Genomic DNA, 17,096 nt, shown 5'->3' with positions numbered 1-17,096 from the left:
TATGGGACATATTTCTAGGAACTGAGCAGAGGAGGGTTGCTGTGTAAATGCATCAATCCTTATGATATCTGCAGGCAAATGGGCAATGCTACAGAAATGACTGCTGTAGTCTAGCCTACCATAATGTCTAGGAACAGATCCTGGCTTGCAGGATTATTTTCCTGCTCCAAAGCATTTCTGCCTGTCAAGGTACAGCTACTTCTGCTTGCAGCAGGCAAGTTCCACTAACTTTCATGTGACAGTGCAGATTTATCACTGCTCTTTGTTTCTTAATGCATGCTGTGAAATCTCTTGCTGAGGCATTTGATACCAGGGTACCATCCCCAAGCATTAATTCTTCACTTGTTCTTTTGCAGGAAACAGATCTCATTCTGACCTTTAATATTTCAATGCATCGTTCTTGGTGGATGGAGAACGGGCCAGGCTGCACCGTGACCTCAGTAACCCCAGCACCAGACTGGGCACCAGAGGATCATCGTTATATCACTGTCTCGGGGTGTTTTCTTGAATATCAGTACATAGAAGTGGCTCACAGTTCCCTTCAGATCTTCCTTGCAGTAAGTGTTTACAGATAACTTCACTTCCACCACCTTTTCTGGATTTCTTCTTGCAGAATGTTATTACCAGAATAGTGGAGTGTTATGGCATTCACTCACAAACCCTGGCTTTAAGTTTTGCTATGAATCTCCATTGCCTTTCAGCTGGTTCAAGATACCTGGAAGCAAAAAGCTCCAGCATACATATTTATCGTTGCTGTAAGAACTGCTGACATGACACACTGTCTTCTCCTGGCTTCCATTTTGACCATTGGCCATGCCACAAACTATTTATAGCAGGTTCCATTCAAATTACACTGTAGTATACAAGTTGTGACATAATACGTTGTTACAGCTACTGCTGTGAAAGCCAAACTTCATACAGAAGAAAACCCAACAGTAAAAATAGATTTACTGATCAGTTCATGAGACTCAAATCTCATCAATTTGTCTGTAATCTTATTAATCAATAGACACTGGAATACAACAGGAGAGGTTTAAAATCAAAAAATTTAAAAAAAAAATAAAGTTGCACTTGTATGAACATCAAAACCAGAAATCTTAAATCTTTTTTCAAGAGCATAAGAATCCACTGTTACACTGCAGAAAAATAAGGAATGAAAACCACTTGTTTTGAGGGAACAATATATACTGTGGCTCCCAGCTATCCAAAAAGTGAACAGCTTTTCCATCTGTTTATGCCCCAGCATTTGTTATCACTCAAGTTTAACTCATGGAGTTATAGCCTCACAGATTTATTTTGGTTGGAAAAGACCTATAAGACCATCAAGTCCAACCCTTTACTCAGCACTGCCAAGTCCAACACTACACCACATCTCTAAGTGCCACATCTACATGTCTTTCAAATACCTCCAGGGAAGGTGACTCCACCATTGCTCCAGGCAGCCTGTTGCAATGCTTGATAGCCCTTTGGTGAAGAATTTTTTCTTAATATCCAGCCTAAACTTTCCACCTGATACAGGCTAGGATGTTATTGGCCACCTTGGCCCCCTGGGCTCACTGCCGGTTCATGTTCACCTGCAGTCAACCAGCACCCTCAGGTCCTTTTCTGCCACACAGCTTTCCAGCCACTCTGCCCCAAGCCTGTAGCACTTCATGGGGATATTGTGACCCAAGTGCAGGACTCAGGCCTTGTTAAACCTCATACAACTGGCCCTGGCCCATTGATCCAACCTGTCTAGATGCCTCTGTAGAACCTTCCTATCCTCAAGCCTTCAAAAGGAGGTAACCGAGCATATTTTCCTGTCTTTCTTTTTTTGTGGGTTTTGGTTTTGGTTTTTTGTTTTTTAATTTGCTGAAAGATGAACAAGAAACACAAGGACTATATAGTTCAAGCTCAATTCTGTTCCTGATGCAACAAGGTTTTTTGTGTGTCTGTGTTTAAATAGATCTGTGCTTTAGGATAAGCTCATTCTGTGCAAGTCAGGGTAGTGTTTCAAAATAAGAAACCATTAGCAATCCACTATCTATAGCCAGCTCTGTCTGTGTTATATTTCCATTCCTGTTACTCTAAATGTGATTATCATAGGTGAAGAGCTGCACAGTATAACTGTCAGTTTTCCAAATCTGGTGCTTGACTACTGTTTACATCATTTTCACATCTCCAATGTGAGCATGGGGTTCTTTTTCTAATAGAAATGCTGGTGTAAATTCGCTATAATATTAAATGTGATGAGAAACAGAGGAATTACCTGGTACTGCTCAGTGACATATAACACAAAGTAAAAAGATCAAATACTGTTTGGTTTCCAGTAAACTAGCTTCAAGTAATCCAAGTATTAGATCAGATTTATCTCCAGTTAGTAGAAAGAAATTAATCTTTTCCCTCAAATTTCTTTTATGGGCACTTAAATGGATCTTGTACTTTAACTGTAAAACTATAAATCACAACCTACAAATTGGTTACTTGTTTTCTATTTGTATTTCTGTATATGCATGACAATGATGAACCTAATGTTGATCTTGGCTTTTTCACGGACTGGTGGCACTGCAGCATGTTTTTAAGGATGCTTTCTACTGCCTACAGATAAAAAATTGCAAAGACATCCAACTTTATAGAGGACTACTTATATTAGTCTTTGGAAATATTGTATTGAGTGCATTTTGTACAGCATGCATACAGTAAGTTCACAAAGAATGCAACTAAAGAAGTTTAGGCTTCGCATAGGTGTGATATTTACTGTGGATTACTTAGTGACAAGAATATGACAAATAATAATAAACCCCATGGTTTATACCTTGCAAAAAGTGAGTCTCAAGGTGGTCTGTGGAATATTTCAAGGACTGTAAACAGATATTTTGCTGACAAGGTGCAGAATACTCATATTCTGCTGACAAAGTGCAGAATACTCGTAGTCTCTGAGAGAACTTCTCTCCCCAGAGGGACATGTCCTAGAAGCAAACAGCACTGGGTTGTGCACCATACAAATGCTGCTGCTAATTTTTTCCAGCAGGCCCTTCACCACCTTCATTGCCCTCCTTTTGATGTTCTCTACTAACTTAATATCTTTCTTATATTGTGGTCCCCAAAACTGCGCACAGGACTTGAGGGTGAGACCAGACCAGCACAGAGTAGAACAGGACAGTCACCTCCCTCAACCCACTGGCCATGTCTTGCCTGATGCACCCCACAGTTGGCCCTCCTGAATGCCAGGGCACACTGTTGGCTCATGTTCTACTTGTCATCAACATGGACCCTCAGATCCCTTTCCACAGCACTACTTTCCAGCTTCTTATTGCCTAGGCTGTAAGTACATCCAGGGTTGCTGCTGCTGCTGTCAACTCTGTTGAGTGACTAGAAGAAGAACTTCAAAATGGGCAAAAATTATTTAAGGACTAATGTGTGGAAAAAATCCTATGATACATAAAAGATCATCCAAATTTGGGTATTTAGCATTTATGCATGCACAGCAGGTCTGGAATAACCCTCAGTGTTAACAGGCATAGCAAAGTAGCCACAACCATTCCTTTCTCCCATGAGACAGAGCACTGTGCATTGAGTGCTGGCAGAAGACTACAATCTCTGTAGAGTTTATCAGTAGATCAATCTTTGTATCACAGATGTGAAAACCTACTATATAATGCACATTTATGTCTGGGCCAGTGACATCCTGGGGTGCATCAGGAAGTGTAGCCAGCAGGTAGAAAGAGGTGATCCTCCCCCTCTAATTGGCCCTAGTGAGGCCACATCTGGAGTATTATGTTCAATTCCAGTCTCCACAGTTCAAGCAAGACAAGGAACTACTGGAAATGGTCCAGTGGAGGGCCACAAATATGATTAGCAGTCTGGACCATGTCTTATGAAGAGAGACTGAGGGAGTTGGGCCTGTCTAGTCTAGAAAAAAGACTGAGGGGGAATCTTATCAATACATATAAAAAGGCAAGTGCCACAAAGATGGTGCCAGGCTTTTTTCAGTGGTGCCCAGAAACAGGGCAAGGATTAACAGACATAAACTAAAACATAATAAGTTCCATTTCAACATGAGGAAGAACTTCATGTTGAGAGTGGCAGAGCACTGGAACAGGATTCTCCCTCTCTGGAGATATTCAAAACCCATCTGGATGTGTGCCTTGCTTTAGGTGACCCCTCAGGTGCCTTGAAGGGGGTTTGGGCTAGATGATCCCCTTAGGGTCCCTTCCAACCCTAACAATTCTGTGATCCTGTGATTCTGTATTTCTGTGGAACAACTCCCTCATTTCCTGACCTCCCCAATTCCTGGTGAATATGCTGAATCTGCAAATGAGAGATCTTAGCTTCATTGCACTTTGACAGCAATAGTTATTTAAGGTTTTCTGATACATGGAGAAAAAAATACATTGTTTTGGCCACAGCTAATTCAATTGTTTTGTTCCACAAATCTAACCCTTAATATATTCTGCATGCACACATTGGGCAAAACTCTCCACTCAATTTTTCTTTCCCAGGGAAGTCTCATTTACAGAGCTACATCTTAAGTACATGCCCCATTCAATGTGCTCTGCAAGGACCACAACTCTGCTTGTCCTTGGTGCATACAAATTACCAAAAAGAACTGGTCTAGTGATGGCATGACTTGTATACCCATATGCTTCAGACAATAAAGTGTCCTTATGTGCTTAATGGTTATTGATTCTTGTTGCTTACATTAGAGAAGCTATTTCATTTTCAGGCCTACTGGGTTATCAAGGATAGATATACTTAAATTACTGATCTCTGGAGAGAATTGTTCCAGGTAAAGAATGAGGTCAGTGGTACTAATGGGGATTTGATTTGCAACTATTTGAGTTGCACTCTGTATAGTATTTACAAAGTGGAGGCTGAATGAAACTTCCCAGCTACCCCTAAACAATAGAAGGTATAGCTGCCACTTCACCATGGGGAGGGCAGAGCTTGGGAGGGACAAAGTACAGGTTATACACCCCTGCTAACCTTGACATGTAATGTCAGGGCTTAAGGTAGTCATTGGCTCTGTGTATAAATAACATTTGCATCCCAACCTTTTGGTCATACAGCTGAAAAAGAGTCATAAGTTCGCAGTTTCACACGCACCCACACACATCAATGTCTAATTCTAGCTACAGAGCCTGCATAAAATTTTCTTAATTTGCACTTTTTATTGAACTCTTGTCTTATAACAGAAGGTGTAAATCTTTTCAGTTCAGGCCCTGAGCTGTGATTCAGGTCAGTGGGTTCTGCTTCCAGGTCTACCACAATATCTTCTGGAAAGTCATTTCATCTCTCTGTGCCTCTTCCCAAGGGCTGAAGAGAGGAAAGCCTGCCTAAATTTTTGATGTTCAGTTCATAAGACACTGTACCATCTGCTTAGATAGGGATCACTTGAATCTCTCAAAAAGCCCCTAAATATGGATGACACTCTCTACAGTAAGGCCTTTGTGTGGTACAAGGAAATGATAATGATGGTAATTTCATTTCATACAGAAATGGAGCTCAGATTCTCTACATTTTCTTTCTGCTTGTATTTTACTCTTTGATTATGCATGACCTGCCCTCACTCCCACAAGGCTGTTCTTGCAAAAGTCAACAAATTAAAACCCATTTGTAGATCAAAACTCTGAAAATATGCAAATAAAGATCAGCCTTGGAGATAAGTGTGACAGAATTACTTATCTATTTGCCAACACAGGATTAAAAGTATTTAGTATGCTTGTCTTTTACTCCTCACTTACACACTTACAAATCTATTGATTTTAGTGGAGCTAAGTGCCTGAGTTATGGGAATAAGACTAATGTGAAGACATCACCTTAGCCAATTTGGGTTTTAGTTATATAGCCCTCAAAAAGATGAACTGTGTAATATTATTCCAGTAAAACAAGTAAGGGAAAAGCATTTCTTATGTACTGTATCTGCATTATTGATAGTAATTTACATATCAAATAAATAAGACCATAAGTAAACTGTTACATAAAAGTATTGACCATTTTCATAGTGATCCTGTCCACCAATTTTTATGTGCTGTATATTACGCTTAATTCCTTTTTGTTCCTTCCTGTATTTATACTTGAGTATATGCTTCATGCAGTCATTAAAATTATTATTTCATGCTTTAAAATTTGTAATATGTAATTATCCATAGTATTTACAGTAAATGTATACCATTTGGGATTCTGCAAAGTCTGCATCATGCATAATACTGTTCAGGCTCCAATGCTGCCAAATTGATTTAAAACATCCTGAGGCTTAACTGTGTTATTAGGATGCAATAATACAGCTATGAAGAAGATAGGATACCAGCACCAAAATCTCTGCTCTGCTGCAGACTTGCCATATGGCCTTTGGTAGGGTGTTTAATTCATGCCAGTTATTGTTTGGACTATACAAACAATGGTTCTTAAATATTTCAGAAAGATGCTGCCAGGATAATTTCATTCAATATTTCAGGTAATCAAATATTATGGAAAGGTGGTCTGTGTATGTATTTAAGCACTCAGAATAGTAGAATAGCATTCATGTTCTCACCTTCTCTCAAGGATTAATAATACTTAGAATAGAGTACTCCTAAAATCCTTAATGTTAGCATTGCATGGGTGACATTAGAATCCTAGAATCATAGACATTAAATAGTCTCAAGCTCTTGTGGAGAGATAGCAGTAGTGAGTACCAGTATAGTCACATAGGAATTTATTTACTGGACTGTCTATCTGTGCTTTAGGACTACATGGTCAAATATGTTTCTGACAGTCTATCACTTATAGGCTCTCAAGGAAGTATGACAGCAAAACAAAGCAGCAGTTCCTGTCCAAAAGTACCAACCTTCAAGGTACATAACAAGCCAGCCAAATCTTATGGACAGAAGAGGAGGAAAAGACAAAAAGACAGAGCGGGAATACTAGTTTGCAGTTTCACTGCACCTGGTGTTTGACTATTGTCACCATCTTCTTAGGCATGATAGAAAAGCCCTAAAAAGGGCTATGATTCAGTATGAGTAAACTTTGCTTTGCCTGGAGGAAAATTGCCCTAAAAGTCAGCAAAAGATGAAAGTGTGTGAAAAGCGAAATTTATGAAGTAACTGACAAGAAGCTGGTGGCTTATCAGCAGTGCACTCTCATACTGACTGGAAAGGACAAACCAGGAGGGACAAGCCACAAAGAGCCTTGTAAGCAAATGAAGTAGTTGAATTTCAGTGGAAGAAACTACGGAGAAGAAATGGAGGGATAAAGAGAGATGTGAAGAATCTTCTCAGCAGTAGCTTTCCAGGTGGGCTCTGTCTAGACTGAGGCATTGTCAGGAGCAAGGAGAGGACGTGGCACAGGAGTAGAGGCAGGATGCTCCTCTGAAGCTAAGACTTACAGAGTGAGAGATCAGGAGGGCATCAGCAGGACCTCAAAGGTTAAAGAATCAGAGAGCTTGTAAAGCCCCCGCAGTTAGAGCAGGAAAAGGGAACAAGGGATTTTTGTATGTTTAAATTTTTTTATTTTTATTTGGGAAGACATCAATAAGACCTGAGCAGAGCAAAAGGCTAGGAATTTCTTCAGAGACACCAGCAAATGATAAATCGAGTAGTGAGTGTATCAGCAGGACAGACTGCATGATGGGAGGAGGGGCAAAAGAGAAAAGGCAGGGGAAGTGAGGGAGGGAGTCTCAGGAATGCACGAAAAATAAAAGCTGCCAAATTAGTGATATCATTAGGAATGAGGCAAACAGCAAAAGGGTGTTTCTGTGGGCCTCAAAATAGGTATGAGTGGATCAAACAAAACAAGTTATCTCTTCTTTTGTTTCAAACTTGTCCAGTTTGAAATACTAAAACTAAACTGGTAAATCCTTTTGTTAGAGCTGCAAAGGAACAATCTAAGAATTTGTACTGTATTAGAGGTCTTCAATGAGTTCAGATGGATGATAGTCATCATCCAGGAAGAGTCATCTATTGATATTGTCTGTGTGTTCTGCTAACAAACCATCATAAGCCATTCATGTGCTTAAAATACATACAGTGTGATATGCTGAAAAAAGGGGGGGAAAAGGTAAAGATCAGATCTATTTGCTACTAATGCAGCAAAGCTCTCGCAAAGCATCTGACCCACAAATGTAGCAGTCTATTAATGCTGGGTCCTTAATTTTCCTGTCCTTTCTAGCTAACATAAGGGTCTTTAGTTGTGCAGGAAGCACATCTTGCACATAAAAGTCCTTGCTTTGATTTACCCTTACTAATTTTGTTTCCCCACCTCCCTTCTGACAGCAGCCTCCACCTCTTCTACATGCATGGAGAAAAATAATATTATTTAATTAAGGCAGAGTTCTTTTCTAGGGCAACACAATTATTGAAATAAAATTGATTCTTAATTATATAGATTGGTTCTTTAGAAAGACTTTTTTTTCACTGTGGGACTGGTCAAAATCAGCACAATGTGAAGATTTATGAATCAGTGTAAAGTGTTAATTTAATAACGGTGTTGTGCCATGTTAGCAAAGAGGCAGCATCAGGTTCAGGCATCTTTGACGTTGGCTTCGAGCACAGTATATTGCTGTTCTCTGTTTGAGAATAATGCTAGAGCCTATGACATTAATGTTTTGGAGGAGTACTACAAGATATTTCTTCGTGCCAATATGTATTATCTGTTATGGCTTCTATCAAATTTTACCTGCATATCTTCACTACTCATTGCAGGAAGCTGAATTGTACACATCAAAGCATGAACTTTTTTTAGAATGAGCAGAGGGCTTTCTCAGTAGAATTGTATTCATTCAGTTCCTTAAAAATTTCCCTTCTTAATGGGCTATGCTTGTATAAAGCTAAGTTATATGCTAATTGTCTGAAAAGAAGCTTGCTCCAACTCAAAAGAGAAGGCAGCTTTAAACATTGCTACCTGACCACTGCACACAGGATTGTCTCTGAAAGGTTTATTTCCCTGACAAAGACACCACCAGCAGCATGAGCTGAGACTGGAAGAAGCAGTTCTGCCCTACACAGACCTTCTTGCACTAGCAAAGGCAAATAGTGAATGTGATTTTTTTGGTAGGGGGTTGGAGTTATGAAAACAAAGAACTGAACATTGGATTCATTACTTTGAGGCCTGAGGGAAGTTTCCTGAGAATTTGTTCTGACCATCTCATATGTATTCCTTCACACAGGGGACTCTGATTCTGGCTGACCCTGTAGGGTAGAGAGTGATACGATACAGCAGTGAGATTACAGTTCCCCAGGTTTAGCATCTCATGGCTGTCCTGGGGCAATGTGGTGCTGGTGGTGCTGTGCTGAATGGTGATGCTGGCTTGTTGACTTGCTTCCTCCCACAGCTGGCATTTAAATTGTTCCTCAGTTCTGGTACTGGCACAGTCCTGTTTTCATGACACTGTCATAGCATAAGACCTAGATGTGAATGCTTTCCAGCCATACACAGATCAGATGCCTTGGTCTGGGGTCTATTTATCCACTCTTGGTGAGCTGTACAGGTCTTTCATGCTTTGAAGAGATTCTGGGTGAAGTGCCTAGTCCATTGGATTTGCTTTCTATAAAAATGAATTTGCATGATAGAGAGAGCAAATCACACTTGCTTTAGATGTAAGAATAGTACTAACAAGAATAGGAATAATAATAAATAGCACAAGCTTCTGTAATCAGAAGTATTCCACTATAACATGTAGTTGAAAAAACCCCAACCCCTCCTCATACTGAAAACTCATAGTCAAGTGCCTGTTTCACCAACCCCATTCCTGAGCTGACTCTGAAGGTACAATAAATAGGAGTTCTGCTCTTTAGAAATATAAAGAACCCCATGCACAGTACAGATGTAATTCAGTGTCACCATGCTTGGTATTCTTGCTGATATCACAGTGCTGCCTTGTTCAGCCATATACAAAAGTGGCAGCTACTATTTTGCCATTTTGCTTCATGTCCCAAGAAAAGCCTCCAGTTCTGGAAGTAAGATGACTCAGTTCATGAGTTAAGGTAAATTTTTCCTGAATATAAGATAGGGAGGGATAAAATATACAGCCAACTTCCTCACTTCGTTATGGAGATAAACATATTTTCAAAAGAAACACAGAAAAAGCCAGGACTATGAGTGTTTTTCAAAGTCGTGTCAAAACTCGCATTGTATACTTTATGTCCTATACTTCATGTTTCTTTTTGTGTGCTGTTAGCACTGCTTCCTGTGCAAAAGATGAACTGAGCACATAAAAGTATAGTATTATCTATGAAAACATAGAATGACCTGTTTTGCAGCTTTAGTCATGACAATTCTTGTCACCATACCATGGTGCTGAAAATCTATCTGTTAAATTAAACCAAAGACAAGCAATGTCAGCAACTGCAACTGAACCTGTAATGAAGGTACTGCTCAATAGTTGATTCCTGAAATTCGGTAATACAAGTTGTGTGCATTTGGTAGAACTAACCATCCCACTAAAAATAATAACTATGCCTAAGGAAATAAAAATCTAGGAAGTACTTAGATGTCCCTTAGCTTTATAGTGTATAAAATAAAACCAATAATATCACTTTATGAATTCTGTAAATTTTCCCCAGTTTCTCGCACAGATGGCATAACGAGGCTTTTGCCTTCCAGAAAAAAAAGAAAGTACCTAGCTTTCTGTGGCAACTATGTACCCTAGGACCCTTGGAATAAGTGTCTGAGGCAGCCCAAGATAAAGGGGTCAGTAAACTGCTCATAGTATTTTTGATAACTTAAGTTTCTCATGCAATCTCAGAAGTAGAGCTGACTGGGAATTTTCTGAAGGAACATGATTCTTTTGAAAAATACATCAGCCCTGAAATGTTTTGTCTTAACAGTGTTAATGAACTTCATTTAAAGTGTAGGTGAGTGATGTTTAACATAGTGCCTGGTTTCCTGATAGTTTTTTTGACTGGCTGCATGGGCTCTGGGCTTGCATGGTACCTTTATACTTGGATGCACCCTAAAAATTACAACATGATTGTCCATAATGTTTAAGCTTTGCTACAGTGTCTGTCACACATTTAGCCCAAACCAGCTGTTACTCTCCCAGACACTGTCAGGGCATGGGTACAGAGGTAGCACAAACCAGGGAGCACCTGCTGTAGCCAATTTGGATCTGCTCATCTTGTTCAGAGGGATAAAAAGAGCTTATCTGTGTGAACACAAGCTGTGCCACATTTGTCCTCTAGGCCAGAAGAGAATCTGTGGGTTCAGTTGATACTATGCCTATATGCACCTCTGTACATCCCCAATGTCATGGCAATTGCACACTCAGAATCTGTGTTTCCTAGAGATTTAGCAACACCAACATTAGCTAGATCTCCAGCTACTGTTTGAGTCACGGTCTGGACCCATAGCTTGGAATTCAGGAAAGTAACATGAACTGTAACCTGGTACTGTGGGAAGAAAGCTCATAATTTCTAGGAAAAGGTCGAATTTTGTTAGTACTTTTGTGGCATGCAAAGCAATGTGTGCAATAAAGATCCTCTCTAGACATGCCCTAAGGATACTTGGCTCATTGACTTCTGCAGTGCTCCAATGCTATGGAGAATGGAGTCTAAGAAAACTTTTTGCCATAAATTTTCTGAGTTTTCCACCCAAATCTGAGATTATAAGTGACAAGTAATGTTCATTAGTGAATAAGTCATTGTTCCATCCAACTGAAGAAAATTACTTTCCCTTGAAATCATAGGTAATCTATCCTTTGCACATATTCTCAGTAGACATCAGCCAGTTCTCACCACTTCTTTAATAGATGTTATCTTCAGCACTGGTTGGACAGGTAGAGAGAACATATGTGCATCTATGATATGTTTGGGGGGGTTTTCAAAATGTGCCCCTGAGTAGCACCATTCACCTAAAATGGAGCACTATTGAGATATCAGTTTTTCGGTACCCAACTGCTTGAAACTGACTGGCATAAAGTAGTTCATGTTTTCAGAATGTTTTTTCCAAGCAGGCAGCATTCTTTTAACTCTACCTTTGAGCTCTGACAGCTTAACCTCCGTTCTGGTCTGAACATGGGAAAGGGAATAGCTATTTCTTAATATATGCAATTTATTAATGAAATATTGTGACTTTTCCTCTGCTTTATTTTACTTCCATATGTCCACAGATTGGTCACGTGTGCATAGTAACAACATGAGGAAAAAAAAGCACTAGAAAAGGCACAAGAATGTTTGTCTGCTGGTAACGATTGTTACCATAGATGGGAATTCAACATTGCCATGACATAATTTATTTTTCCTTATATGTGCACAATGATCAAGTAGTGACATCTGGAATCTACCCCAGAGGTTCAAGTCAATAAAATATTAATAGCTGCCATTTCCAGCAAGGAGGGTGTAGCAAGAACACATCAGAGGAATCTCGTACATTTTTGCACCTATTGTTTTGCACACAATTAGTTAACAGTTTCTGCTTCTACATACCCTTCTTCTAAAGACTAGGATAAATAAATCTGGGACTAAGATGCAATTTCCTACCGTAAATTTAGGTAAACCTTTGTTCAGATAACCCCATTTTCTGTGAGTGTTCTGTTGGGAAGTGGCTACAGACAAGGGGCTGGATCCTCAGGTTCCCCTGGCTCACACTGAAGTTGGAAGGAGCTGGGCTGACTGCACAGAGCTGATTCACAATGAAAACCAGGCACAGAAATCAGGGCAGTGCTGGACAGTCTCATCTGAAGCACTCACCATTTTACCAAGAGATTACAAAGGCCTTCCTTACTAATTTTCTTAGTAATTTCCCAATGAGCAGGGAGAGTTGGGGAAAGAGGACTGTTGAGCCTTGCTTCAGTCAACCTTGTTCTTCCCATTCCTCTCATTCAGTAAGTATTAATAGTCACTTATGCATATGAAGAAATTATGAGGTTTAATGAATCTCCAAAGATCAGCTACTTCATAAAAGCAAATGCCACTCTTTTATCAGCAAAAGGCCTCCAAGTCCAACATCAGCAGCAGAGGGAATTTCTGTCTTAAAGCAAATTGCACCCAGTTTCAGTAAATTACCATAGAATGATTGCTCAACTTTTATCCAGTCAATGTTATGCCTCCCTAGTGAACTGCTTTATTGTCAGTATGTCTGCTTCAAAACATGTCTTCCCTGGAAAGCACTCCTTCATTCAGCTTCTGCCACTGGAAGCAGGCAACAACTTGAAGCTGGCAGCTGCTCTTTAACAAAACAGGTAGAAATGCAGAAAGGCTGCTGAATCTATAACAATAAGCACATCATGACATAATTACAGTAAATCTCCAGAATGATCTGTACACACCAAATGCCACATGTTTTGGACAGAGAAAGTGTGCATTAGCAAAACCATAGTATAAGAAGGATTTTTTTATAGTAGTCCTGTTAACATGACATTGATTTTTTTTATCTTGAAAATTATCATTGACAGAACAGAAGATACTATTTGAATGGTCAGCTAGTTAGCCTGAGGGGTATATAATTAATATCCTGAAGGACAAGAGCAGGTGATAGAAAGGTTTGGGGGGATTTTCCAGTTGTAACTGTGCATAATCTAATATCTGGTGCATCCATTTAACCTTTCTGTGATATGCTTTTCTTTCACCACTGCATGTAATAGCAGTTCTGTTTTCTAAATATCTTCATTTGACTTTGAACAGGTTAATGGGATTTACTACTTCTTCAGCCTGTCTGCACAAAACAGATTGTCAATATGGACAATACTTTGTGGTCTGCCAGGGAATAATAGACTGCTTTCTCCATCCCAGCTTTTAGGAAGTGATTTAGTTTCCTGAAGATTTAGATAAAAACGGGAGAAGGGGAGGGGGTGGAAGGTAGTTTTCCTGTGTGAGTCTACCATGAGCTGGCACTGCTAAATAGCCACTTGGCATTTGCTATATCAGCTGGTGGTGCCTGCCTCATTTTCAGATGGCAGCCTCCTGATTCTCCATTAGAGATGCCTGCAGAAATTTTGCTGTGTCTAGATTGCAGTGCTACAAAATACATAACCCAGATACATTTCAATACACTTCAAAGATTGCAGTGGACTCTTTTCTGTTACTAACTGCATGAATTGATCTCATCTTCAAAAGCATTAATCTGCTAAATCATTGTTTTGTGCTCTGTCTGAACTTACATTTTAGGTTTCAGTGGCTTTGTGTTTTGCAAAGATATTTCTAAAATCGCTGTGTGTGATAAGAAAAGGATTTTTCCCTTGGCTGTTAGCTCTTTCTTGCCATGATTATTGCTTCCTGCTGCAACGATCAGAATATAACGATGCAGCAAATTTTACAGAAATGTGAATTGCATGAACTAAACAAATTGTCATTTTCTAAAGTATCAGATCCTTTCTAAATGTCATCTGCGTGTTTACACCTTTATGAGTTGTGAAGCTCTGACTGTGTGAAAGAGGTTAGTGTCATTAAAATGATGATACTGCTTACACCTAAAACATAGGTAAGCAATATGTGGTGCATTTCCAGTCTCTTTTTGATCTTGAAAATAGTACTGCTGATGGGAGGTTCACTATGAAGAGCCTAAAAATTACCAGAAGTAGTAGTCATTTAATCCTATGATTTTTAAACATGGGCATGAACAAAATCCCACCACAATACGTTGTATTCTCTATCTCAAAATGCTCCGTCTGAGTAGCTGCTCAGCTTCCTTAAACCTGCTGATTCATTTTAATTAAAACAGTCTCGAAAAATGTCACCAAGAAAAAGGAATGAGTCTTTTGTTTCCTTGTTGTGTAATTGTCCATAAATAAAACAAAACAAAACAAACTCCAACATATTTCTTTCTAAAGTCATATATAGGTATTATCCTTTTATGCATTTACGGGGAATTGCCTCGGATGGTGTGATCCATCTCAACTTGGATACTAACAAGAATTTCCAGAATAACAAAATTAATGTCACCTCTTTCCAGACAAGGGACAGGACAGCCACAGATGACAGCTGCCATCAGCACACTGAACTAGTACCCTGCACTTGAGCAGTGTTTGATCTGGGGAGTTTGATCTCAGAACAGCTCTGAACTTTGGGCTGAACTTTGCAAAGGCATCTTTCTCAGCTCTAACACGCTTAAGAGCAACAGGCTCCATTTGATCCATAGCTCCTTAGAGAGCTCTACTCAGCACATGAAGCTTTGAACAAGTCTCAGGGGGAGATTTCGAAGAGGGTATAAAAAGCATTTAGGCCATTAACTGCCTCACAGAGGGACTCGGTGGCACTCTGTAGTCAGCATGTGCAGCTACACTGATCATTCAGGAGGTTTATAATTCTTCTTCTAACTTCAGGTGTTTAAACAAAACTTCACTGAAATTAAAAAGTAGCATTCTTCTGAAAGACTGTTTTTTCCTGTCCCAAACAGTCTGCTAGCTAGAAAAGTACAAGTAGTGTTAAACCGCTGTGAGATTACAGATTAACTCCTGGTTTGTGCACATGAACATAGAGGTTAATTCAGCATCACTTCTGGAAAGCTAGATGCTTTTTTAATTTTGCTTTTAATATATTAGGGAGGTGTAAAAGAACCTACCCTGTTTTCCACTATCTACAGTTACCCTCAAAAATCCAATCTTCTGATAATTTTAAACAAAAGTTCTAAGAGTCTCTGCGATTAGTATGAAACCTAGACTCTTGTACTCTTCCATACACAACAGTTAACAAATCAAAGACTCAAACTCTGAAATTCATATTCAAAGTATTTTCAAATAATGCCTGAGAGACTTAAGTTTCACATGATGCAGACCTATCAGCTGGAAATGGTGAATGCCTAAATTGTTAAACTATTCAGTGTTCCTCCCTACAGCTTACCTCTGAAATTTGAAAACATATCCTTAGTTCATTTAGCATTTTCTTATTCTAAATTAAAAGTTACTACTGGTGTTGTTTGTTGCAGCTGTTATTGCTTGATTGTTGATGCTGTTGTTGTTGTAATTTGATTTTATCACGTATAATTCCTGTCACTCGATTTGATCAATTAGGCTATCAAATATCATTCAGGGTGAAATCAAAAACTAAGTATATTGTACTGCCAGATTGTTATGCAGAACTGCCATCATATACTATAAATTTGTATTTGTTTCCCAAAGCTCCCTTAGTGTTCCAGATACGTGGCACAGAGTTATCAGAATACAGTACATTTGCTTGAATTTTTTTACCCTCATTGAACATAAATGGCACTTGTCAAAATTGCAACCTGTTAACTCAAATTTGGGCATCATTCAGCCAGCCTCCACACACGAAGGCACTTTGGCTCTACTTCATGCAATATGGGGCCTTTGTTTGCTTCTCCTTCTTGACAAACAACTGCATCAAAGCTGCAGAGACAGACAGACTGCCATGAAAGAGCATACAGCAATTTGGAACATACATGGGTTGGAATTTTTTCAATGCCATCTCGATAATAATACACCTGTGACTAGAGCAGATGATTGGAAGTGGAGCGGATGCATACAGACAGGTGGATTAAGACAGTAGTAATTGTGCTTTCACTTGATTATAATATTAACAGGCTCCAGGTGATTTCTATTTTTCACAGCGTCACTCATCTCAACAAATCCCAGCAGGCTTGGAAGCAGAGTAGAGATGCATCCTGCTTTTCACATGAACCTGTTTCCAGCATGAGCACTTAGGAGAGTTCTTCTGTTGAAAAGCAATTAGCTCCTGCAATCTAGGGTGCCATTTAGAATATCCAGACTCATGTGTTTCATCATAAAATTGACCTTTTTAATTTTTTATGCCTGAGATTCCCCACTAAAGGAGTAAGCATTAAAAAATACAACCCTAGAGAAAATACTGAAGGCAGACGTGGAATTTATTAAAGGATGTCTGGCCCTGAAGTGCTGCAGCTAGAAACTCCATCTGAATGTAATAAATACAAAGTATGCATTATTGTGTGCTTAATTTTTAAATAATTGGTGCCATTAGGTAGCATAATGATACCGATTACATAAAAAGCATAGGAAAGCAATATGTGCTACATTTACAGACTCACATTTTTACTGTAATAATTGCTTTTCCGTACAAATAGTGTCTGCTTGCTGATACCTTTGAAGAACTGCATATTAATTATCCCAAAATTTCAGAGCTTGTTTTGCTCTTTTAGTAGAATTGCCTATCTTTAGACTATACTTTTTGACAAAATTTTGCATCATTTTTATGTGATGAAGAGTTTCA

At 39.2% G+C, this 17,096-nt stretch overlaps 1 protein-coding gene across 2 annotated transcripts in view; it reads left to right on the top strand.

Moving 5' to 3' along the window:
* The first annotated feature begins 354 nt into the window (after window positions 1–354).
* The window catches only part of LOC103809149 (sodium/potassium-transporting ATPase subunit beta-1-interacting protein 2), a 79,544-nt gene continuing 62,802 nt past the window's right edge, over window positions 355–17,096 (top strand). For both annotated transcript variants that reach the window (XM_009081962.1, XM_009081963.1), the window contains exon 1: window positions 355–557. In XM_009081962.1, the coding sequence (XP_009080210.1) occupies window positions 390–557 (168 nt within the window). In that variant the 5' untranslated portion in view covers window positions 355–389. The remainder of the gene's footprint in view (window positions 558–17,096) is intronic.

Source organism: Acanthisitta chloris, unplaced genomic scaffold (genome assembly GCF_000695815.1).
Source record: "Acanthisitta chloris isolate BGI_N310 unplaced genomic scaffold, ASM69581v1 scaffold9339, whole genome shotgun sequence".
Lineage (NCBI taxonomy): Eukaryota > Metazoa > Chordata > Aves > Passeriformes > Acanthisittidae > Acanthisitta > Acanthisitta chloris.
Note: the sequence above shows the minus strand (reverse complement) of the source record. Positions and strands in the feature narration are given on the sequence as shown.